At 43.5% G+C, this 25,278-nt stretch overlaps 2 protein-coding genes across 3 annotated transcripts in view; one reads left to right on the top strand and one right to left on the bottom strand.

Annotated features, from left to right (window-relative positions):
• Positions 1-78: 78 nt before the first annotated feature.
• On the top strand, positions 79-4,372 carry LOC128302668 (proto-oncogene c-Rel-like). Its single transcript, XM_053039533.1, has 6 exons — positions 79-103; positions 1,532-1,966; positions 2,028-2,422; positions 2,505-2,583; positions 3,043-3,285; positions 3,590-4,372. Exons 1-6 carry the CDS (start codon positions 79-81, stop codon positions 4,273-4,275), a joined length of 1,863 nt encoding a protein of 620 aa, XP_052895493.1. The 3' UTR covers positions 4,276-4,372.
• Positions 4,373-8,995: 4,623 nt separating this feature from the next.
• Positions 8,996-25,278, bottom strand: part of LOC128301516 (apoptosis-resistant E3 ubiquitin protein ligase 1) — a 35,344-nt gene continuing 19,061 nt past the window's right edge. For both annotated transcript variants that reach the window (XM_053038047.1, XM_053038048.1), the window contains exons 2-9: positions 12,750-12,906; positions 11,490-12,696; positions 11,216-11,416; positions 10,984-11,134; positions 10,292-10,905; positions 10,039-10,233; positions 9,902-9,969; positions 8,996-9,839 (exon numbers count right to left, since the gene is read on the bottom strand). In XM_053038047.1, the coding sequence (XP_052894007.1) occupies positions 9,737-9,839; positions 9,902-9,969; positions 10,039-10,233; positions 10,292-10,905; positions 10,984-11,134; positions 11,216-11,416; positions 11,490-12,696; positions 12,750-12,906 (2,696 nt within the window). In that variant the 3' untranslated portion in view covers positions 8,996-9,736. The remainder of the gene's footprint in view (positions 9,840-9,901; positions 9,970-10,038; positions 10,234-10,291; positions 10,906-10,983; positions 11,135-11,215; positions 11,417-11,489; positions 12,697-12,749; positions 12,907-25,278) is intronic.

The raw sequence follows: 25,278 nt of genomic DNA, 5'->3' as shown, positions 1-25,278 counted from the left end.
GTGTGCATTCTCGGCCCGACCCCGACGATCGGTGCAAATTTAATCAACTCATCATTGAAGTGATCGACAAAACACAGCATGGAGGGTTATGTCAACGGTGCAGGTATTTATTTTATTTATTGAAATTCGATTTGTTACAAAGCGTTTTTGCAAGGGTTTTACAAATTTGTTTTGTATACTAAGAAAGAGAGGGAAAATCAAAAATAGGAAGGACGAGGACTCACTTATATGTCCGACAGCGCTCTAGTAAGTAAATCGTGTGGAAGGAGACTTGCGATAAAGCAAGATCGAAAGTGGAAGTGACGAGCTCCAATGGAGTTTAATCCAAGAAGTCAACAGCGAACAGGATAGGATGGTGGATAGCTAGTTGGTAACTTGCGAAGAAGCGACGAGCAGTAAATCGGATGAATCTACGCTGCCCACTGTCCAGTCTGTACATCGCAGTTAAGCCTGGTGGAGACCATGCAACCCAGCAACAAAATAAAGCCTTCAAGCAAAGGGGATCTCTAAGTTCTGAGGTGAGTCTGACAATCAGACTAAGGGATTGGTTGGACTTGGCTAAGACATGGTCAACATGAACATTAGACGAGAGTGTCTCATCCAGTCACACTCCCAAGTCTTTCATGGAAGTTACTCGACTTATGACAATGTCATGAAGGGTGTAACTGTACGGAACCTTAACAGATCTTTTGAACAGATGACACACAATTTATGGAGACGGTAGTAAACGGACATAATTAGGACACCAAATGGAAAAACGGAACTCACGAGAAGAAAAATTTGAAGATCATCCGCATAGAACCGACGACCATTAGTAGGGAAGGAATACACACAGACTTTCACGATCAACAAGAACAGGAGTGGACTGAGGACGCTTTCTTGAGGGACCCTAGAAGGACCCAACAAAGGAGGCCGAAAAACAGGATAACACTTTTACAGTATACGGTCTGCCAATGAGGTACGATTCGTCAACAACTGACCCCAGGAAATTAAACCTTTTAAGCTTGGCTATCAGAAAGTCAAGCGGAAGACTTCGAAATCCGCTCTAAAATCCGTGTAAATTACATCGGTTTTGTGGCCGGAAACCATATTAGCAAAGGCAGAGGATGCGAGACATATAAGGTTAGAGGAAGCAGTGAGATATCGCGGCAGTTGGCACATACTGACCGGTCCCCCTTTTTGTGGATAGGGACAAGTCATGCACATTTCCAGATAACCGGGAAACAGCCCTCTTGAATGGATCTGGTAAAGACACGCATCGAGAAGAGGCAAAAAAGTGAGCGCACATTTTTAGATGTGCCGTCAGGGCCAAGAGAGTAGGACACTTCCACTTCATCGTCCGATTATGAATATTTCAATCACAATTTAATATTTAAATTAATCTATTGGTGATCTCGGAAACTGTAGATGGACAAGATCTCCAGGTCTGGACTGGACTGGACAAGGTGTTTCGATCAAACTTATCCTTGTGATGTCTGCGTGCGTTTGCTTGTAAACCTAACGGTAACTGTCCCATCTGTTTACTCTACAGTTCACGTAATCGGTGAAGATATACGCCAAGAAATGCCACCAGTAGCAACTCAACGACCGTACGTGGAGATCACGGAGCAGCCGCATCCGAAGGCGCTGCGGTTTCGCTATGAGTGCGAAGGACGATCGGCCGGTTCGATTCCCGGCGTCAGTACCACGACCAAACACAAAACGTTCCCCAGCATACAGGTGCACGGTTATCGGGGACGTGCGGTTGTTGTGGTGTCCTGCGTCACGAAGGAAGGTCCCGAGCATAAGCCGCATCCGCACAATCTCGTCGGCAAGGAGGGCTGCAAGAAGGGCGTTTGTACGGTTGAGATCAACAGTACCACCATGAGCTACACGTTCAACAATCTGGGGATACAGTGCGTTAAAAAGAAGGACGTCGAGGAGGCACTTCGTTTGCGCCAAGAAATTCGGGTCGATCCGTACAGAAGTGAGTAGCACACGTGCTTCTTCCCGTGTCTCCAACGCTAAAGGTATCTGTTTTCTTGCAGCTGGATTTGGCCACGCCAAGGAACCCGGCTCGATCGACCTCAACGCTGTCCGGCTGTGCTTCCAGGTGTTTCTTGAAGGTCAACAGCGTGAACGCTTCATGGAACCGCTCACGCCGGTTGTGTCGGATATTATCTACGATAAGAAGGCGATGTCCGATCTGATTATCTGCCGGTTGAGCGACTGTTGTGCGCCGGTATCCGGTGGCAAGGAGATCATTCTGCTCTGTGAGAAAGTTGTCAAGGAAGACATCAAGGTGCGGTTCTTCGAGAAGAAGGGCAATATTACGGTGTGGGAGAACTATGCAGAGTTTTCGCACACCGACGTACACAAGCAAGTGGCCATTAGCTTCCGGACACCGCCGTACAAAGCGATTGATATCAGTGATCCTGCACGGGTAAGTCTAATGTCTAAGAAATGCAAGTCCCCCTGTGAGATATATGCGAAGAAATTTATATTCTCTTCGTGTCGTGTCGTAGGTTTACGTGCAGCTAGAGCGACCATCGGACAACACGTACTCTGAGGCTCGAGATTTCCAGTTCATAGCACTAGACACAGGTAGGCGTCGATTTTCCGCATTGCATCGTGAGCTCATGAAAAATCCCAACGCCGATTCTGATTCTTGAGAGAATCTGCTCTTCAAATGCATCTTGAACAGTATCCGCAGAACCAGCTGCAGCAGCAGCAGCAACAGCATCAGAGCCAAATCACACGAATGGTCACCGATAGTGATGTTTGAGAGGAGCTGATACATTTTATTTTTGATCCCCTTTTGTGCCCTGAGCTCCACCAGAGCAATGATTTCTTGTGCATATCATAGCAACAACGATCGCGGCAATAATCGTTACATGATCATCGCAGCATATATACCATAGTTACCATCACCACGGCGCACCACCTGTACTAATGTAATTTTTTCTCTTTTTTCGCATTGTTTTTTTTTCGGTTAACGCCCTCCGAAATACGCACACGCGCCAAACTGCTTGATCAAAATCCTACCCCTAATCGACGCAATAGTCGAACTGCGAAGAAAGCGCCAGAAGCTAGCGAGTTCAACGAATGTCTTTTTGCCGGTAGCGAAACCGATGCGGGGCCAGTCACCACAGGACAATGTGGTGTCGGGCAATATTCCGAACCTATCGCAGTTTACCCGCACTGACGGTCACAGTGCGTCGACGAGCGGTTTACCCCGTAAGTTTTTCTTCCTACTCCGCTGTTGGAGTACCATTTTTCCATTTCCCGCACAAACACACAGCATTCGCATTGTGTCCCTCTTGTGGCATTGTTGGCTCTTCGTTCCATTGGTTTTGGGTTTCATTTTGTAGTTCGAAATTCACTGCGCAGCTCGTTAGCTTCTTCATAGTACACTTGATCTCTTCCAGTTTGGGTTCATTGGTTACATTTCCTCATATTGTTGTACCACAACCGTTGTCTATCTCGTCCTTATTGTGATAAGTTGTCCATCTATTCTTGCACTGTCCAATCCTGATTTGATTTGATTATTTTCTGCTAATGTACAAAGGGTTAATTTTATTAAATCTTTTATATTCATTTTCTTAAACAGTCAACAAATATCAACTGCAATCGATACCTCAGCCAGGACCGGATCGATCACCGTCCACGCTCACACCATCCCCGGGCATCGGTGGTCCGATCTCATCCCTGGATCCCGGCATTGTCACACCTACCCCACCCGCCTACACCACGCTGGGCGGCCCCGTTGGCAATCTGTTCGGTACCTTTGCTACCAATTTCGGTAACAGCACAGCGCAGCAGCAACCGAACGCCAGTCTGCCGATATTCGAAACCAACCTGCCCGGTCCATCGAACGGTTGGGTGCAGCCCGTACCATTACAGAACCAAAACGTCCCTAGTCAACAGCAGTCCTTCAATTTGGGCAACTTTGGCTCGCTGCCACTTACCGGCGAATCGATGCTAACCATGAACACAACGAACACGATCCCCACCAACAACAGCCTGCCGAACGTGGGTCCACTCTCGATGGGGTCCGATTTGAACTTTATGAACCTTGACTTTACAAACCTTGAGCCGTTCAACTCGTCCGAGATACGGTCCGTGCTGGGGACGCTCTCTACGACGGAGCTGAACCGTCTGGAGGATGCGGCTAACATTCAAACGTCCGATAACTGCCATACAAATTTGGAGACTCTCTTTGCGACCGAGCAACAGCACAACGACGAGGGCCTGACTGATAGCTTTACGAAACTAAGCACCCAAGATGAAAACTAATTGAAAGAATGTTATTTTTGACTGCGGTCTCCTTAGTACCGCGGAAAACGCGTATGAAGTGTATGCCACTTCGACCTGCTCGGCTGTCAAATCTTCCACGGCAGACTGTCAAACAGGCGAAGCGCCGCGGAAACGTTATTCAAGTCCCGGTGTAATTGCAGCATACAACAAATAGAACCTTGGTAAGACAACATGATTTCAGGCCAAATAAAAAAATCATATTGCATACGATGGTATTGTTAATTAGATAATAAGTTAAGTACTTTTTCATTGTTTCCAATTTCTTTACATGTGATGTCATAATAGAATAAATTTGTACGGTAAGTGTATCAATATTGGTGGAAGTGAAATGAAATAGCATTCCTACGACAAACTAAATGCTATATAATTATTTCTAGTAAAACGAAATATTCTTCGTAACAGACCAACTACGAATAGTTTAAAACACGAACGGCCTAATTCTGTTTTCAAATGGCTTAAACCTAAAAAAAAAAAATTAAACATCATCAACATCATTAATGATTAGCGAGTTGCTACATTATGCATAATATCTTAACATTTCATAAGAAAAAAATCGGAAATATGTCGTCTTTGATTGTAATTTCATTATTTTATGTTCATTTTGGCCCTATAATGGTCCTCGTAGCATTTGCATAGAAAAATCCTGTCAAACATAATGAGGCGTTAATAGTAGTCTACTAGGATTGAACGTAACAAACAAATCAGTAAACGGGAGATATTTTTCGGGACTACCGTTTCTTGCCCTCATTATAGGTGCAATAAAACATTTACTTCGAAGTGATTCGCTATGTTTAATGGTAATTATCATTGTTCGTTAAGAGAAAAACGTATTTTCTATCATATTTCGTTGAAACAACGTATTTTGCTCCTTCGAATCACCTCCAACACAGATTAACTGTTTGGATGTTGACTAATTGCATCACCATTGGTATACTTACCTTATAAATGAGTATAACTATTTGAAGGTATTTTCAGCTTTAGCTACAGAGTTTTTAAGTGTGATTGTTGCAAACTTTCGGATACTTTCAGTAAAATCTTTAACAACCTCGATTACGGTGAGAGACGTTCAATATTTATTACTGGGTTTAACAGGTCTGCAACATGAATAGGGCTCGATCCTCGAAATCGCAACCATTTTTATCCCCACTGACGGTGGCGCCCTCTTTCGTCATTCGTTCTGAACTCCGATACTCTAAACGGGCAGGATGTATCAAAAACGTCGTCAGTCAGTCCTTTGTATAGGGTAGATTGGTCCAAATGGGATTTTAGGTTGGTCCTGTCCTGTAAAGATCGACGAAGCTATCAATACACCAGCAGGTCGCCCGCAAAAGCACTATATTCGGTACAAATGTTATCATACTAAGGACTCTCAGAAACTGTGTTGTTTGCACTCACAGCATAATCACACTAGCAATGTGACAGCCAGTGGAAAAGAAACCCTTTTAATGACGCTACAAAAAAGTATTGCCGAAAAGTAGAACAAATTAGTAACGACATCTATTCGTATCCTTTTTTGTCATATAAACCATTTCTTTCTAACTCATTTATTTTTTTTCTAAAAATCGCCAGTTTAGGTAAATAAATTAAATGCAGAGAAGGAAGCCGACTATGTGACTTTGAAGTATAAAGGAACCAGGATTCGACTTACGTTGAAATTAAAGTTACGCGGATTTTTCTCGGGTTAGAGCGGTCCTCTATAATAGCGTATCTCGGAGACTGTTTATTCGTCTGCAAATCTGGCTTATTAGCATTCAACCAATGGTTCTCCTTGTTGTCGTCATCGAGTGAGTCAACGTTCCAAATTTAGTCGCTTGCCATATGCAGCTGTGGGATTTTGTTGTCATTTGTTGTCCTACAGGCAGCAGCGGGTTTAACGGTACGCGTACTGAGCGGCCGCGGGGGGCCCCGAGCTAGCAAGGGCCCCCGAGCAAGTAAGGAGCATCGAGCTTCAAACAAGCTCCTAGCTAAGCCTTCCTAGCGCACGTTTTACACTTAATTTCAATAAAAGATACTCACAATACTCATTTCTATCTAAACAGCTAAAATTTACTTACAAAATCATTACCTATACGTAACACGTCACGTCTATAGCCTACCTATTCCTGGATTCAATGTGTGGGAGTGCGAGGAGCTATTATAAGCGGTGAGAATAAGACGATGACGGTCCAATTTCACGTGAAGTTCCTCTCCCACTCTTTTTACCGGTGTAATTCGTTTCACCTAGAGTCACACATTGAATTTACACCAAAAGAAGATTTTAAAGTCAATGTATTTTACGTAATTTGTGACAATATCATACAGCAAATCACACATAGAGCAGAAAAATATGAAGAGGTCCTGAAACCTTTTAAAATTTTCTATATTTGTAATATGCCAGTGTCAGACAAGGAAGAATGTATAGCCAACATAGTATAGTATAGCTCAAGAATTTATATTCATCGGATATAGATGGGAGCGTACTTGAAGATGAAATTAATCAATTTTCAATATTCTTGAAAGACTCTTACGAACAGGAAGGAGGAGCTCAAAATGACTGTCTTAGCTCCCTAGAAATTGCTAAGCTGTATAAAATATCCTGCGAAATGTCCTGTACTTTTCCAAATGTGGAAACAATTTTGAAAATTTTGCTCACCATTCCCATTTCGAATGCATCAGGTGAAAGATCTTTTTCTGCTCTAAAGCGTGTGAAAAATTATTTGCGGAACTCAATGGGAGAATGTAAATTAAACAATATGGCCATTCTTTACATAGAGCAAGAATTTTTGGATAAAATTGACACAACAACTATCAACGAAGAATTTGCTCGAAAAAAATCAAGGAAAAACTAATATAAGTGTTATTTTTCATTATAATGTTTAATTATTTGGTTTAAGTATTTTTTATAGAATTATTTACTTCATAAGTATAGAATGTAATGTGAAATAAATCATAAGATTGTTGGTATGTATTTGTTTCTACTTATTTAACAATTTGACAAATTGAAAATATTATTGAAGGTTTAAAAGTACTTTGAACACATTTTCTCTCCTGTCCAATGGTTGTAGTTTTTCTCTTTTTATATATTTTTTTTCAACTAAAACCCAGCATTAGAAAATCCAGGGTTAGCAAAATTTTTAAAGTGGTTATAACCTAATTGCCTAATCGATATTTTTGTAACCTTTATTAAAACTTAAGTGATAAATGGTTTACTAATTACTGAAGCGATTATTGCGTATTATTGAGCGTATTATTAAAACAAATAAAATAGGATTTTTAATGCGATTTTTCCGGCCGTATTGCTTCAATTATAAATTTGAATCTATAAAGAAAAAAGTACGAATTGAAAATAAATTGTAATTTTACGGGGGCCCCATTTTTTACCGCTTAAGGCCCCGGGACGTGTAAATCCGCCACTGCCTACAGGTGGTTCGATTGAATCTCCCTGTTAGAAGGTTTTAAAACACATGTGATATATGCTCAAAGCTGGATGACTTGAAACACAGAAGCGAGCCCAAAATTTTGGTTTCTAATCCGTTCGATTATACGCTAATGTTTATTGCATTCCCTCATGCGAAACAGTGCACGGTAACACCTTATTCGTTTCCTCAGAGAGTGACACCTAAAAGAGATTGCGTTCATCTAACAATGTTTAGCATTTGTTCTTGTTTACTATGCATTTCCGCTCTCTTCAAAAACACCGTTACCAATCGATCGATCTTCGCACAAGATAGCGCACCCAAAACGGTCGATATTTTATTGCTTAACCGCGATGGTCACACGATTGGCCAATCGGAAAAACGTCAATTTTTAGTCACAGTCGCTGCAACTGACCAAAACATTGCATCTCACATCTTCTACCCGCAAATGGCTAAGCGCACCGGTGGCAAATTGTTTTTTATTAATGTGTGTTGTGTTGTCGTTTTTGGTTTTTGGTTTTAGTTTTTCTAAACAGCGAGCTGCTTGCCGCATGCTGGCTTCTGGTGTTAGGTTTACAAATAAACGGATTCGGCAAACTTGAAAATCTCACTTCCGATCACGTGTACCATCGCAAATGGTAATTTCGAGTAATTTGGATGTAATTTCTCTCTGCGGGATTTAAACGACGGTGTTTGTAAAATGTTCACTTACTTACTTCTCGATACGCCTCACGCTCAATATGGTCACGAAAAGATCTTTCGAAAATGTTCCCATCGATCGGACCACCGTCTGCTCAATATTATTATGCTTACTAGTAGGCCCTACTTGTGTTGTTATTTGTGTAATGTTTGGTTTTTGTTTGTTTATATAAGTTATTGGGTTCGTTTACGTAGGTTATATATTAAACGTCTAAATTTTGAACTCGAATTAAAAGCTTTGTATGTGTTCTACTATCCCTTCCTCCTGCTGACACACCCTGGCAATGAGTCCATCACACTTTATCTAGTAGACCTCCCTCTACAGGAGCGTACAGGAGTCAAACGAGTATTATATGACAAACATGATTTTATTTAACCGCCAATGGTACCGCGTACCGCGTTTTGATATCGCTCTTACTCGCACTAACTGGAATCGAAATACAGTTGATGGAAAATTCATCCCTACCTCATTGTCCACTGATCAATTTCACGTAGGATTTATGAGCCCATCGTCTGCCTTCGCAAAGGGCGTTAAATTTCTAAATATTAGAATTTTGGAGCTTTGTTTGTGTTCGGTTGGTACCGGTTCGGTGTTCGGTTAGAAGTTGGTTCACGTTGGCGTTGCAATTAGCTTTTCTTAAGTATCACAGAATCAACAGTTTTGCTTGTATTCGGTTCCGGTGTTCGGTTCGACCATTGGGGAAAATGTGCGGACTGTGGGGGGATTTTAAAAAAAATGGATAGTTGTGTTCGAATTCAGAACAATACTCAATGGTTTCTGACGGGATCACTGGGTTTGACAGAAACATAAAGTTATGGAATGATGTTTTTTCATGTATAGATGAATGCCACCTTACACTATGCTACTGGTTCCGGCTAAATATTGCTCTCAACGCAACGACTAAGCACAGCACAAGCATCGAACGGACACGTATGGTGCAAACTTTGCAACGAGGCCCCTAATGGAAGCGCACCCCAGTAGAGATGTGTGGGTATCATATGCTCTACAATCGTAACAAACGAACGCTACTGAACGTTTAATTTGGTGTCTAAGCATGTGTTTCGTCCTCTCGCTCTCTTTCAAACTTCCCAACCAATTTCCCGACAGTACAATTACAGAAAGTATTTGGCACAGAACAGTTTGGTATGGGATTGTGGAGATAGTGTATCGACATCGGAACAATTATCCTGAAGATCTTCACTGCACTGCACCATACACAGGAATGTAGGAGTAGGAGAGACAAATACAACCAAACCCATTGAGAATATTTGGCACCTTAGAGAAAATGATTACAGAACGGTGCCAGTTCTGATGTACCCATCGTAAAAGCATAATGCATCCGTGTTTAGACCATGCCAAAACCTTCCGTTCCCTCGCTGATGGCGAACATGAGCGCTTTCTCAAACTGCTCGTAGCCTTCATAGTCCGGCAAGCAAAGTTGGTTGAAACTGGAATATTAAAGTGAGATTAGTGAGTGCTAATAAATTGGTTCGCTTTTGCTGTTTCCTACCAAGTGTGAGCCGTCGGAAGATTACCAAATGTGGGAGCTGCAGTGATTTGAAACCTGGGATTCAACTCCTGGAAAATAAAGAAAAGGTGTTCTTATTAGTCTCGATTTTTGGGTTATCGCTGATTATGCCACCTTACCTGAAAGCCTCCTGGAGGTAGCTGAGAACAGCCAGTGGTAAACTGAAGTAGACGAGCCATTTCGGTTTGGGAGAAGTTACCGACAGCTGCCCAGAACCAACCAAGAACTCGTCGAAATTCAGCCGAACCACCGTTTACGATGTGGTTCGCCCGGAAGTCAGCGATAGAATACTCTCCCGTACCACAAAGAAGTAACTGTAGAGGAACGTTTTGATCAATAGATAGTCTACCTCGCAAAACCTCAAGCACCTACCTCCAATTCGTTTTCGTCAAAAATGCTCAACAAATTATCCGGAATGATGCCATTCAATCCTTTCAGGAAGCTGTCTATTTCCTCGCGTACATTGTTGCACAGACGCTGCTGTGCCAACGCATCCAGGTACTGGTTCTTGGTAGCGTTGGTAACCCGCACCTTGGCCCCGTTCGGAATCAGTTCGACAGTCTTCTGCAGTTGTCCACTTTGATCGTACATCTCTTCCACAAAGTAGAGCTCCAAATTGTCGCTGGTGTCCAGATCCGTCTCGAGAATGTACTTGATCTTCGAAAGGTACAGATCAGGATCGTCTTGCTCGAAGTACTTGTAGTGCACTCGTAGCCCGATCAACTGTGCCAGAAAGGAGCGTGAGAAACGTGCTCGTACCAGTTGTCTGTATGTCCCACCGAGGGCCGATTCGTACAGACACTTGCCGACGACTTTGCCCGCAAACTCGAAGTGCTTCAGCTTCAGATGGGGTGGACGGTTCGGGTTCGGATGAACCAGAGCCTGTCGCTTGTCGTGGAATGTACAGAAGAGACCACCACGGGGGTCAAATAGGGCACTGCATACTAGCTCGAACCACTCGCGCCTTAAGCCACCCCAATCAATTCCTGAAAGGAAGAATACATGGCGTTAGTGTATTGTGAGGAATTCTAAGGGATTTGAAGCATTTCCTTCCTGTGACTTACCTTGTTCTCCCTGGAATGTAACCTCAAAGTTACCACACCAATCGGATACCGAAAAGTTTTTAGTTGCCTTCATGCTCGACTCCAAGATTTTGTCCCGCTGCACCTTCAGCGATAGCTTCTCGTGGTAATAGTTGGAATGGAACTTACGTACCTACAAAGTGACAGACGTAAAGAAGAAACACTAACATAAGCACGCAGGATCAGCTTGTATGGGATTGCGTACAAGTCGCACTTCGTGATAGAAGAAGTCTTGCTTGTCTTTGAACGTTTCCGAGCCGCCGATATTCTTCAACAGGAAGTGTGTGAAGGTGGCCGCGATCACGTTACGCTCCTTGGACGCCAACTCGATCTTCGGCTGGCAGCCATCGTCAATGATGAAGATCGCACCGTGACTGTTGTTCATTTGTATGGTTGATGGTGGAAGAAAATGGAACTAGAATGCAGAATTGTACCTCATCGTTAGGCCGACTTGCATTTTATGTACTAACATTTCCACTGATACTCACTTTAGTGGAAGGACAGAGACGAAACGTTGCAATGCGCTTGGGAATGATTTTGAGGATCATCTCCTTGATGGTCACCTGCTTCGGTCCAACATAGCAAAGCACTTTGCGGGGCTTGGTCCACCTTTGTTGGCCGTAGATGCTAAAGAGCTTGGCCTCATAGCAGATGTTGTGCTTGCGCGAGGCAATGTTCTTGTGCACGAGCGTTGTATCGCTGCTGCTCAGCACAATTATGTCGAAGTCTCCGTTCGGTATCGGTTGCGTTTCGTAGCTTACCACTGCTCGGAGGCACACCGGCTCGGGAAACTGAGCCGTTAGACTAATGCGTGCGTTTACCTTATCGTAGGAGAAGCTGACCGCACTGCCAAACTTATCACTATGGTTCCCGTAGAGATCGAAGATGTCGATACTGTAGCCCTTGATCGGGTCACTGTCTGTCTCAAACTGACACGTATTGCCATGCTCATCCCGCGGCTCTATATGCAGGAAGGTGGGCGCACCGGCACAGCACACCACCGTACTGGCCGGACGGATTAGTCTCGACCGGCGCGCATCCATTGGTCCCGGAGCGAACGTCTTCACGAACGGACTGCCCGCGATATGGCTGGACCCGATGAGTACCGATATCTTGTACTGACCAGCCGTGCGCACCGTAAACTTCACCTTCGCAATGTTGGCATTGTTGGGATCGGTCGGCGAACCGAGCTCACTGATCGTGACTATTTTGCGCGTACCCTCGGTAACCTCGACGAAGAACTGATCCGTATCACAGATGGGATATGCCTGACCGTTGCGCTGGTGGAATCGCACGGTGAAGCACATCGTGCCACCGACTCGTGCTGGGTCGGTCCAGTCCCAGTGCACCTTACAGTTCGCCGGCAGCAGATACTTCCCGGTCACGTACTGCAGCAGCGAGTGGCGTGCTTCGGGTGCGAGTGAGGGCTGTGTCATGGCGGCCAGCGTAACCAAACCGGCCACCGAAACCGACACAACCAGCATACCACCCCACGTCCAGGCATCCTGATGCTGGCTCGACTTCACAACCGTAGACCACAGGTCGGCTTTTAAGGCTTCCAGGTTGGCTTTGGAGGTTGGCAGTTTTTGGCGCGCGCTAGACCAGATTGGCCAATCCTTGCCGAGGATTTGGCTCGCCCGGGAATCTTCCAACCAGTACACATCCTCCAGTGCCGTCACCTCGATGGCAACCAACCTGGAATTAAGGTAGTTTATTATGGGGATTCGTTTAATGTCCGGCGTCCGTACCTGGAATAGTGATGCTGCAGTCGATGCTCCTTAAGCCACTCGCGAAGTATTAATTTCTGTTGTAGATTCAAGGCAGCTCGCTGAAGACGCTGTTCATCTCCTGGTGGTAGCTCCGGCAGGCGCTCTGGATCTCCGCAGCTCGAGAGCGTCGAGATACCTGCAAGTAGTTCATTAGAAAGGCACAGCACATAAGTCACGAGATGAATCAATTTGAAATGTTATTTACGAAACACTGAGCACAGGTAAATTAAAGGGTGCCCCCGAAAGTATAAGCACGATTTAAAAATTAGACAAAAAACCTGTTCAAGAAACTTAATAATTATTTGATAAACATACAGTTTGTGGTATGTTCTGGACTATTAAAAACAAATTAAAAAAAAATTAATCGTATGCTAATGATCGCACTTTCGATCGGACGCCCCCCATCAGGTTCAGCACAGTCTTGTCCCAAACGATTTTCGACACTTTCTTCCTGTCTTTTTGAAATCTGTTGATGTCCTCCGCAGCTTTAAAATGCTTTCTCAAGTGTGCCTTGGTTTGCGCCCAAAATAACTCAATCGGTCTGGCTTCTGGGCAGTTCGGGGGATTCATTTCCTTCGGCACGTACCTTACCTCGTGATCTTCACACTATGCGATCGTGTCTTTGGCATAGTGGACAGAGGCCAAATCTGGCCAAAACAACACTGGACCAGCATGTCGATTCAAACAGTCCCGAATGTCGGGATCGGTCCTCATCGTCTCCGTTCTCACAAACGGTTCGAACATCATACCGCATTCGCAAATGGCTTGCCACAACATCGCCTTTTTTCGGAATTTTTCGGGAAATATAGATTTATCGGCTTCTTCGATGTCTTGGCTTTCAGGCGCGGTGTAATATTGACTCCCCGGAAGAGTTTTGTAGTCAAAATTTACGCACGACTCATCGTCCATCAAGATGCATGAGGATTGGCGACACAGCAGCTTGTCGTACAGCTTCCGAGCCCGATATTTAACGCATGCGGCCTGTTTTGTACTCCGTTTCGGTTTCTTTGGCTTCTTATACGTTTTTAAATTCTATCTTGCCTTGGCACGTTGGATGTTACTTTTTGATGTACCCAGTTTTGTGCAACATCGCGAATGGAACTTTCCTTTCTTTGCTTGAACGCTTTTGCTATGTCCCGGTCCAACCGCTGACCGACAGGACCAGGATTTCGGCCATTTTTCGGCGCATCCTCAAAGCTGAACTCCTTCCTAAACTTTTGAATGACGGTTCATACGGCTCTGATGCTTACACCAGGAGTCGAGCACCATTTGTGCAGAATGCTTTTGCGCTTTTCGACGGAAATGCCTCGCATTTTAACAGACGCTTTTGAAAAAAATAGTTTTAATGCACTAGCTAGTAGTTCTGAATGTAAACAATCAAGCATATTAAGAATCAGCTGTTTTACGTCATCCGTTTACTAGAAACGTCATTTAGAAATCGTGCTTATACTTTCGGGGGCACCCTTTATATTTGTTAGAAGAAAATAGTTTCCACACTGAATGGGAAAAATGAATAACAGTTCCAAAAATTTCATTTCCACTCTAAATGCGGTTCAGTCTGATACGATTCGAGAGATGTGGAAATTCGCCGTAAAGTATGCAAACCGCCTAACATAGTCATCTTTATAGCACGTGATTAGCAGTTGCTTTTGCTACCATTAGCTGGCTGGGGTGGTTTAGAAACACGAAAAAAGAATCATTAAGCTAAATGCAAAATCGAAATGTATGCGAGCATTGTGCATTCCGCAGTCATAGGGCAATATTGCGCAGTTCGTACGCAGGGCGCATTAGGGACCTTCGTGATGTGTGTTGGGGTTTGCGTAGGAGTACCCCAACATTGGCCAGGTTTGTTGTGTCGATATTGTGTCGGGTCGTGCTATCATGATGTCGGAAGTGCGTGCGTGCGGGTTGAACCCGAGAAGGCAAAAGGGTAATGGGAACGCCAACGCGCGTAATGGAACCGGTGGCACAATGTTTCCGCGCGGTGCATTCCCGCGGGACCGCTGCACATGAGCGTGTTTTATGGGTATTACGAAATTTAATTTACGCAAATGAAGCCGTTTCCTCGACGACGACCAGGGGTGGTGGTGGCGGCCAGTGCGAGTTGCATGCACGTTTGCAATGCAGTAGCAGTCAGGCAGTCGGCACGGTCAACCTTTGCACCGGTGAGCGGTGCCGGTGCATCCGCGGCAGTGCAACCGTGGCAGGAGCGAAGCAAAAGTGGTGAATAAAATTTAATTTTATTTTTATTGCTATCCCCACAATCACACACGCGTAGCGAAACGTTTCATTTTGCAGGCGGACGGAAATGGTCGGAAAGTAATAATGGCCACCAATGGGGTCCAAAAATTGAGCGATTGTTTATGTCTTCTTCGGCCCCCACGTCCCGCGCTGGTGCTTCCGTGTTCCGTGCACGTATTAGATGCATAAAAGCTTAAAATATGAATTGAAATGGCACACATAAGGCGCACAATGGCCACGGGTACGGCGGTTTGATTGGAGTACACGCGCAAAGCGGGGGACTCTCCACCGACCGGAGAGCGTGCAGTGAACGCTTTATTGTGAAACTTTGTAGCAGTAACAGGGCGGTATTATGGGCACACGTACGGGAATGTGTGTAATGTGTAATGGTAAACTATTATTTCCCACCATATGGTGCGCGCGAAACCCGGTACGCCAAGGACACAACTCTGGGCTGGCCGGGGTGAAGACGTTTTCGATTTGCTTTACATTTTTTTCCCTTTACGTCAGATACAAAAGACACCCGGTCTTCGGTATCACGTTCCGGTGTTCGCATCGATTTCACCGAATCGTTTCACCGAAGCAATCGAAGCAAACACAGACACAGACGCGAGGAATACCAACACAAGCAAACCACTGCATTTATTGCCCGATCGATGCGCACCGTGTAGCGGCAAAGTGGTCCAAGCTACTTGGATATGGTTTCAAATTTCCGATCCGTTTTTCCGCCTCACTTTTCCCGGCTACTGGAAGGGCGGGTAGGGGGAGGGGGGGCGGTTAATGGTTTGGCCGACGGGAATACTTAGGCAAAGGTTATCATTTATGTGGAGGACACCCAAGGGTGCCCGTACGCCCCGATATATGAAGCCGAACAGTCGATCAGACCAAAGCCAAGGGAGTGATTGAACGCCGGGAGTCGATAGACTCTTTATTTACTCACGGTAATGGTTTTACCTAAGGCAGTACAAAAAAAAACACACAAGCGAAGAGATAATATTTTTCACTACACACAAAACCACGCGGTGAACGATTGTTTCGCTTGGGGTGTTTTTATTCTCCTCGGTGGGTATGAGAAAACCCTGCCGCACATAACATATTCATGAACGGTAGGCAGAAAAGTTGTTCATACCGCCACAATTCGATTTGGATCCCATTTCGGAAACGGAACGGCACCCGTTTGATGGATTTCCTTGCATTAATGATTCTTCTTTTCTAAAGACGAATGTGTAGCGGGAAAAAAGGGAAAAAAATAAATGCTACAAACGAGTCAAATACTGCAATTCAATAATGAAATGTTTCAAAATCATTGTTTCTTTTATGAAGTTTTCTTTATTCTGCATGCTTCACGACGACTAAACCGTTGCAAAGCACACGACAAAAAAACAGGAACTTATTTCATCACAGAAACAGCCGCGCCGGATGATGTCGAAAGGTTATTGGTGGAAAAACAAAAACTTTTTAATTAAACTTGCCCGCTTACCTGGGCTGTTTTGCTCTCACGGGGCATCTTTGGCTTGCTTTCGCTGAAACTTTTTATCAAAAGAAGGAGCAGCAGCAGCAACAGCAAGAATAAAACGGCTGAAAATTCGATTTCCTTCCTAGACGCAGACGCGCGTTTTGCATTAGCTTTCACCATTAGCATGGAAATGGGAAAACCTAATGAGGGTGTACCGTGAATGCCGGTGGTGGTAATATTGTGTACAGGTGATCTGACGGCACCGAATGACATCTTCGTGACTTGTGGACACAATTTTGCCCGGCGAGAGAGAGAGAGCAACCCCCGGGGTGGGCACATCCTCTAAGGGTTGCGTGCCGATGGGAATGTTTTATAAGCAATCGTTTACATCGTTACTGACGGGTCCAAACAGTACGTGTTAAATTGCAGAAATGAAGCGCGTGTGGGAATGTCGCGTATTAAAATCCAAAATACGATTCCACCTGATGGGGAATACGGACACGGGTACTGATGGTGGCTTTTACTTACATCCCTCCTTTGCTTGCTTTTCTGTCGAAGTTTCCGATCTACCGCGTAATGTCACGTCGCACAATTACAAACACTTCGCGCGAAGGACTTTGCTGCTTTGCGATTAACCGGTGGTAATCTTGATCTTGCGTGAGTTCAGATGTCAGTGTCAAGGTTACATATTTGCTTTTCGGTTATCTTGAGAAATCGTGTCTTTGGAGTAGCACGAAGTTTTGAACCACTGCCAGAACAGAACCGAATGTAATGGACAATGGCTGTGATTGGTGAGGCTTGGGTAGGGAAATTCTCCACGGGGAATATACGGGCTAATCTTTCGATCGAAGGCATTGTCTAAATCGACACACCTGTATGCACATTTGTCACGCAACAACATAGCCCCTAGCTGCGGGGCTATGGGCATTCCTTCCCGTTTTTCGGTTATTGGTGGTATGCCATGTTTTGGCAGCGTTAGTAATGGCCATCGATTTATGACCCACCGGGTATAAAATGGAGCAAAGGAGGAAACCGGATGCTTCCGGTGCCTTCGGGGCGCGAACAACAAGTGCCTCGTAAAGAACGTATTGCTCAGCGTTTCTCAATCGGAAGGGTTTTTTTGGACGAGAAATAAAAGAAATAGTATAAAGTGAAAGAGCGGTACAGAAATATTGGTGCGGGCCTCATTATGTGGTTGTTTGAATTCTTGTGCTAGAAGACACAGCGAAGACACGCAAAGGAAAACTTCCTTTAAGCCATTCGTTGCATGTTGAACCACTCACGCAATGCATCACCACATTCCGGCCGATGAAAAGCCGGCACAAACCATGACACAAAGACTAAAGGTGCTGCGATAGGGCAAGAAGCTAGAATTTGTGGCTTAAAATAAGTTTCGTACCAATCGGCGGGTTACGTTTGTCCGGAAGGGGAAGGAACGAACGAATGGCGTGGCGGGGCTAAAATGAAAAACGCAAGTGCAACATCACACTGGTACGTGAAGTAATGCCAGTTTCCAAACAGATACCTTTTCCCAACGGTTGCACCCTGTTGTGTTTGGAGGTCACGGGGTGAACGAGTTGTACCGATGCGAGTAACAGCAAACGGCGCTAACGATCGCATTCAATGCAACTGGGATTGTTGGCCCCATCGGGCGGCGTCATGTCAAGGATGCACCGGGCGAGTGAAATGCTGCACCACCGCACACCGGCGCAAAGGTAAGCGAGCGCTCCGAAAGTGCAAGGTGTTTAATTCGCTCCGTGCTCTGGAAGCCATACAGTTCGGGTTGACCGACGCGGTACGCCCGAGGGCGAGCGGTTTGGGTATGATTAATTTCAATCAGATTTTCATTCGCGTTCTCCCGTCGTTCCCTCGCTGTAGCTTTGCAACAAATCCGACTTGATTGACGTTGGATTTTCACGAAGTTCACGGTGGCACGGTGGTGAAGTGTTGTTGTTTTTTTTTGCTGAGGGTTCTTTATGCATTAAGTATCGATCATTTGTGTGTTTTGCCGTTAGGATTTATTTTGATTGCAGAGCGTTTGAAGGAAACGTGCATTGATTGTGAAAATAATGGAAGCTTCAGTAAGTGTTAGTAATTTAAATAAAAGACACTAATTGAGACATTTAAATATGATGAAATATTGCAATAAATCAGAAGTTAATGAGGTAAACTCTATAACCCGGGAGTACAAAATTGTTATTCAAATGGTATGAAACTTTGTAGCCTTTTTAGAAATCGGTGGGCTAGGACAATATTGTCTTTTGGCCATCTTTAGAACTCTAGTTAACTTAAAAACAAAAAATATAATTTTCTCACACAAAACATTAACGTTTTCATTGATTTCTTCAAATTTTACGAGCAAATATATTCTTAAGGTTTTGTTCAATCATTCTAACAAAAATTTGATTGATATTTAATCCTTTAAATTAATTAATAAATTAATTTTAATTTAATTTTATGCCATTCACGATACTCATTTTTGTGAATACAGTTTTCACAAACATATAAAACACTACAAAACATAACATATTAGTTCAAAATTGACCTACGAAGCGTTTCTAGCACTAAAGACACGCTTAAATCTTTTTGTGAATACAGTTTTCCAGTTAAATACAGTTAAATTTTTGTGAATACAATTTTCACAAACATATAAAACACTACAAAACATAACATATTAGTTCAAAATTGACCTACGAAGCGTTTCTGGCACTAAAGATACGCTTAAATCATCAACTGATGCCATACGCTTTTATACGATGGGCTATAGTGCATTAATTATATAAAGAATCGGGAAATTATAAAGTGATATATAAGAAGGATTATTATGTCATGGAATTTAATTGAAGTATTATACTTTGGCCGACTCGGCGAGCTTGTGTATTTGGAAGCAGCATTCACATTACAGGACCGGTATGCAATCCCAGCCGGATTAATCTACCATACGCGAGATTTGCTATTCAGTTAAGGTTTAATAAATTTAAAGATTGCCGCAAATTGGAGGTTTTGACCACTTGACGTTGTAGTGCCATTGCAAAAGAAGAATATACTTTGAGTAGAACCACTAATGTACAACTTGCCTGATAATTCTATTGTTTTAATTATATTCTGTATTTCAATACAACGGAACAATTGCATTCTTGAGGGATTTTATTCAATGTATTGATAGTTGTAATAACAGTAAACGATCACAGCAGATTATGTAAATTGTTAAGCGGAACCAAGTCTATTAGTGGTTGTCTTTATTAGATAATTGACTATAAAATTAAATTTTTGTTCGTGATTGTAATGGATTTGAGGGTGACCTATAAATAATGTTAGACGAACAGGTACTGTATATCTCACCTCAACGACTTTAGTTGTTTTAAAGTTAAGTTCTTTGTCTCGCTGAGATTTACAATGAATCTAATAATTTTATAATTGAGATCAGCGTCTTCCGCAACATGTTCCCCAGGAAGATCCTTCTATGGTGGGCGATTATCATAAAACTATGGATTCCTCCAAAGATTGTGATAAAAAAGAGATTATATAATAAAGAGATTTATTTAAAAAATATGTTGGGAAGGAGGATATGCTATTTTTTCGTATCTGGCCTTGACCTATTATGCTAAGCAGATGTACGTAGTACCGAAAATTGCCAACTCTTCTCATTATTCTTCTTATACGATTTTTCTTTGGATTTTGTTCCGTTTCCTCGGAACAAGAGAAACAACTTGAGAGAGGACAATTGGTAATATCGCGATTGTAGCGGTACGACGAGCGAAGGTACCGTTAGTTAGTTCGATACCGTTACCGTTAGTTTTGATCAATTTAAAAGCGGGCGCGAGTCCTGCGCTAGGGGAGTCGGATGTGAAAAGCGATGGAGATAAGTCGCAAGTGCTGACACAATAAAGTAGCTTGTGCGTTAAAGTAGCCGACAGTCTAATTTAAGTAGTTTCCGCTGAGATATCACATTGGTCCTTCGAACCGGATTAACTAGTAGTTGGATTTCGGTTATCGCTCATCATGCCTCGAACACCTCGAACGCCACACGCCACACCAGCCGTGAATTCGGTCGTGGAACCGGGATCGGTGGATGTGATTGTTGATGCGATGCCAAACATTCACATGCGTGACCTTGCATGTGAGGAGTTAACTCGCATATTGGATAACATTTCGCTGGCGAATAAAGAGGAAAAGGCGCTGACTGCGGTACAGTGCAAAGTGTATGGGAAAAAGGCGGATAGTGCATTAGAAGAACACAACAAGCATTATGCAGAAATTATAAAGCTTGTAGGAAGTGAAAGTGCAGTGCATGACGCCAAGTATAAGGAAATGATGAAACTGCATGAGACAGTGATGATGGAAATAGAGAGTGCATCTGAAGCCTTTGCGGCAAAATCCATCGAATCTCAAGCAGTAATTCCTGGTCCTAGTGTCGCACCAGTGATTGTGCATGCTCCATTACCTCGGCCAATTCCTTCGTTTAGTGGCAAGTATGAGGAGTGGGAGCGATTCAAGACAATCTTCAAAGACATTGTGGATAAAAGTGGTGAAAACCCGCGATTAAAACTATATCACTTGGAAAAGGCGTTGATCGGTGATGCGGCCAAGGTGATAGATGAAAAAACAATTAATGACGGTAATTACGAACGCGCGTGGCAATTGTTATCTGAACGGTATGAAAATAAGCGTCGTATGGTGGACTTACATATCAGTGGACTTTTCAATTTGAAGAAATTAACCGAGGAAAGCTATGTAGGTTTGCGTAATTTGGTCGAGTCAGTTGAAAGCCACGTTGAAAACCTAAAGTATTTAGGTGAAAATGTTACCGGTCTTTCGTGTTCAATGATCATACATTTAATTGCAAATTCTTTGGATATCGAAACAAAGAAAATATGGGAAACTAGCATCCCTAGAAACGAGCTTCCGTGTTATGAAAAAACCTTGTCTTTCCTAAAAGAAAGAGTGTCGGTGTTAGAAAGATGCCAGGGAAGTGTCACTGCAGGGCATAAGGGACGATTACCTTTAAAGAAGCCAGGTTCCAACGAACATACACCCATGAAATTCAATGCGGCTTCAACATTGTTCAGTGAAAATACGTGTAATTTGTGCAAGGGACATCATGAAACAAATAAGTGTTCAGAACTCTTACTACTACATGGAAAGAATAGAGTGCAATTGGTTATGACAAAACGTCTCTGTTTGATTTGTTTAAAACCGGGACATTGGAGAAACCGTTGTAAATCGCGTGTGAAGTGTAGTGTGTGTCAAGGAGCGCACAACACAGTATTGCATTATAACAACAATTCTGAGAACTCGGAACAAGCAACAGGAGAATCCGAAAGAGTGAGCGCGAGCCAGCATGCAGATAATGCAGACAAATCGAAAGGTATTGTCTTGTTGCAAACTGTTTTGCTTTATGCGGAATCAGCGAACAAAGAGTTGTTGTTGTGTCGCGCGTTGCTGGACAGTGGGTCGCAGATTAGTTGTGTAACCGAAGCGCTTGCAGTGAAATTAGGACTAAAATTGGAAAAGGTAAACGTGCCAATAAAAGGTATTGGAAACATTGACTCGCCTGTAAGGCAGAAGTGTTCGTTTACGGTGAAATCCAGATGTACCAATTTTAGTATGGGCATTACTTGCTTTGTATATCGCGAAATAACGGGTAAAATGCCGTCTGTGAAATTCGACATAAGCGAGTGGAATTTGCCAAACTCTTCATTGTTAGCTGATCCAAACTTTAACAATCCTAGCAGTGTAGATATTTTGTTAGGCATGGATTGTCTCCCGGAATTAGTGTTGTCAGGGTCCATAAAGCAAGCAAATACAATGCCGATGATTACTGAAACCCGTTTTGGATGGGTGATAGGAGGACGCGTTGCAGAAGTACAAAGGGAAGAAGAAACTTATACCCATGTGACAGTAAGCGATCGCTTAGAAACGACAATGCAACGGTTTTGGGAAATAGAAGATGTGACAAATGAGCGTTCTGTGAAAAGTGAGGACGAAATTTGTGAAGAACATTTTCTCGAAACACATTATCGTGAAGACACTGGTAGATACGTTGTGAAATTGCCTTTAAAGGAATCGGTAACCCAGTTGAGTTGTTCGCGAAATGTAGCATTGCGCAGGTTTTATTCGTTGGAAACCAGGTTGTCGAAGAATCCACAGTTGCGGTCGCAATACCAGGCCTTTATGCGTGAATACGAAGATTTGGGTCATTGTAGAGTGATCGACGAAAGTAAGGACGTTACTCCGATAAGGAAATGGTATCTTCCTCATCATGCTGTTCTTAACCCGGATAAAAGCACCACAAAATGCCGTGTGGTTTTTGATGCGTCAGCGAAGGTTAACGGAAGATCATTGAATGACGTTATGAGGACTGGACCCAAGGTACAACACGACTTACTTTCGATCAAGCTTCGATTTAGAATGCCTCGCTATGTGGTAAGTGCCGATATTGCTAAAATGTTTCGACAGATTAAGGTGGATCCCTGTGACAGCCCATTACAACGAATATTCTGGAGATCGTCACCACACGATCCGTTGCGTGTGTTGGAGCTTACAACGGTTACGTACGGAACTGCAGCCGCACCCTTCCTGGCGACACGAACGCTGTTACAACTTGCTCGTGATGAGAGAGAACGTTTTCCTTTAGCAAGTCAAATCATCGAGGAGAATTTCTATGTTGACGATGGTTTGTTTGGGGCAAACGACGTTTATACGGTACATGAGGCGCAATCTCAAATCATCGAAGTGTTCAAAACGGCAGGTATGAAACTACATAAATGGACAGCTAACGACGAAAGGCTTTTGGAATCTATTCCCATCGAAGATCGCGATGCACTAGCAAGGTTCGACGACTGTCAAGCTAACGAGTTTATAAAAACGTTGGGTTTGATGTGGAATCCTAATGATGATGAATTTATATTTTTGACAAAGGTTCCAATGATCGATAAAACACCAACGAAGCGAGAGGTTCTTTCTACCATAGCAAGAATATTTGATCCGCTTGGACTCATATCCCCGGTGGTTGTTATAGCAAAAATATTGATGCAGAAGCTATGGATTACTAAGCTAAACTGGGATGATAAAATAGATGAGCCATTGCTGGAAGAATGGAACAAGTTTTTGAAGGCTTTGCCAATCGAAAAGCAGATTCGAATTCCTCGACACGTAGTAGGCATCGACGCAGTCTCGTATGAAATACATGGGTTCGGTGATGCATCATTGCAAGCGTATGGAGCTTGTGTGTACATAAGGTCATTAAATCAGGATGGGACCGCGCAGCTAAGGTTGTTAATCAGTAAATCCCGAGTCGCACCATTATCGAACGTAACTATTCCGAGAATGGAGCTGTTGGCTGCATTATTACTTTGCCGGTTGGTTAAAATGGTGCTAGCGGTGTTGAAGAGTTCCCACTTTGAAAGCGTCAACATGTGGTCAGATAGCCAGATAGTTTTGGCATGGTTGAAAAAACCTTTGGATCGGCTTGCCATCTTTGTTCGAAATCGTATTGCTGAAATTAATGAGAATCCTAATTTCAGATGGCGTTACATAAGAACCGACCAAAATCCTGCCGACGTTGTTTCAAGAGGTCAGTCGGCATCTCTTTTGACCCAGAATGACATGTGGTGGAACGGACCTGAATTCCTGAGGAGTCATGATATACCAAATGAGTACACCAAGGATTTAACTGATGAGGAGATTCCCGAACTATGCACGGAAGTTACTTGCAACGTGACAGTACCAACTGAAAGACTGCCAATTCTGGAAAGGTTTGAATCCTTTCGAAAGATGCAGCGAATACTAGCGTATGTTGTGCGATTCAAGCAGAATGCCAAGCGACGTAAGGGAGATCGAATGGATGAGAAAAATCCAACAATTGCAGAACTGCGAGAATCTACGCGTTGGATTGTACGTGCTATTCAACTTCAGGAGCTGTCAGATGTAATATCAGCTGTTAAAAATGGCAAACCTGTGCAACGCTACCTGAATCTCAACCTATTCTTGGATAATGATGTACTGAGAGTTGGAGGCCGTATACGCAAGGCAGATCTGCCGTATGAGAATAAGCACCAAATGCTGCTTCCACATCAAAATGTAGTAACCAGACGCTTGATTTCAGCAATTCACCGAGAAAATCTGCACATAGGCCCATCCGGAGTGATTTCAATTCTGCGTCAGCAATTCTGGATAGTGAATGCTCGATCTACGGTTCGAAAGGTGCTGCATGAATGCATTGTTTGTTTTAGAAGTAGACCAAGCACCATGGACCAACAAATGGGTGATCTACCAAGTTGTCGAGTAACAGCTGCCCCTACGTTTCAACGAGTTGGTCTGGATTTCGCTGGGCCAATCATGTTAAAATCAGGCATTCGTCGTGTCATTGCTGTAAAGGGATACATATGCGTATTTGTGTGCATGGTCACAAAGGCTATTCATTTGGAAGCTGTAGAAGACTTATCAACTAGTGCGTTTCTTTCAGCCTTTAGACGATTTGTATCCAGAAGAGGAATTCCCGAAGAAGTTTACAGCGACAATGCCACCAATTTTGTAGGAGCGAAAAATGAACTTCGTGAGTTGTACGAATTGTTTAAGAATGAAACAACAAGGCAAGATATTTTCCAGTTCTGCCAAGAAAGAGAGATCGTGTGGAGAATGATCCCGCCTGGTGCTCCTCATTTTGGAGGAATTTGGGAAGCAGGAGTCAAGAGTGTTAAAAGTGTATTGAAAAAGGTTTATAAATCGGCATCTTTAACGATCACCGATTTCTACACTCTTCTGTGTCAAATTGAGGCCATCCTAAACTCTAGACCGTTATACGCCCTT

This window comes from Anopheles moucheti, chromosome 3, assembly GCF_943734755.1.
Source record: "Anopheles moucheti chromosome 3, idAnoMoucSN_F20_07, whole genome shotgun sequence".
NCBI lineage: Eukaryota > Metazoa > Arthropoda > Insecta > Diptera > Culicidae > Anopheles > Anopheles moucheti.
The sequence above is the reverse complement of the archived record's forward strand: the minus strand, read 5'-3'. Positions and strand labels throughout refer to the sequence as shown.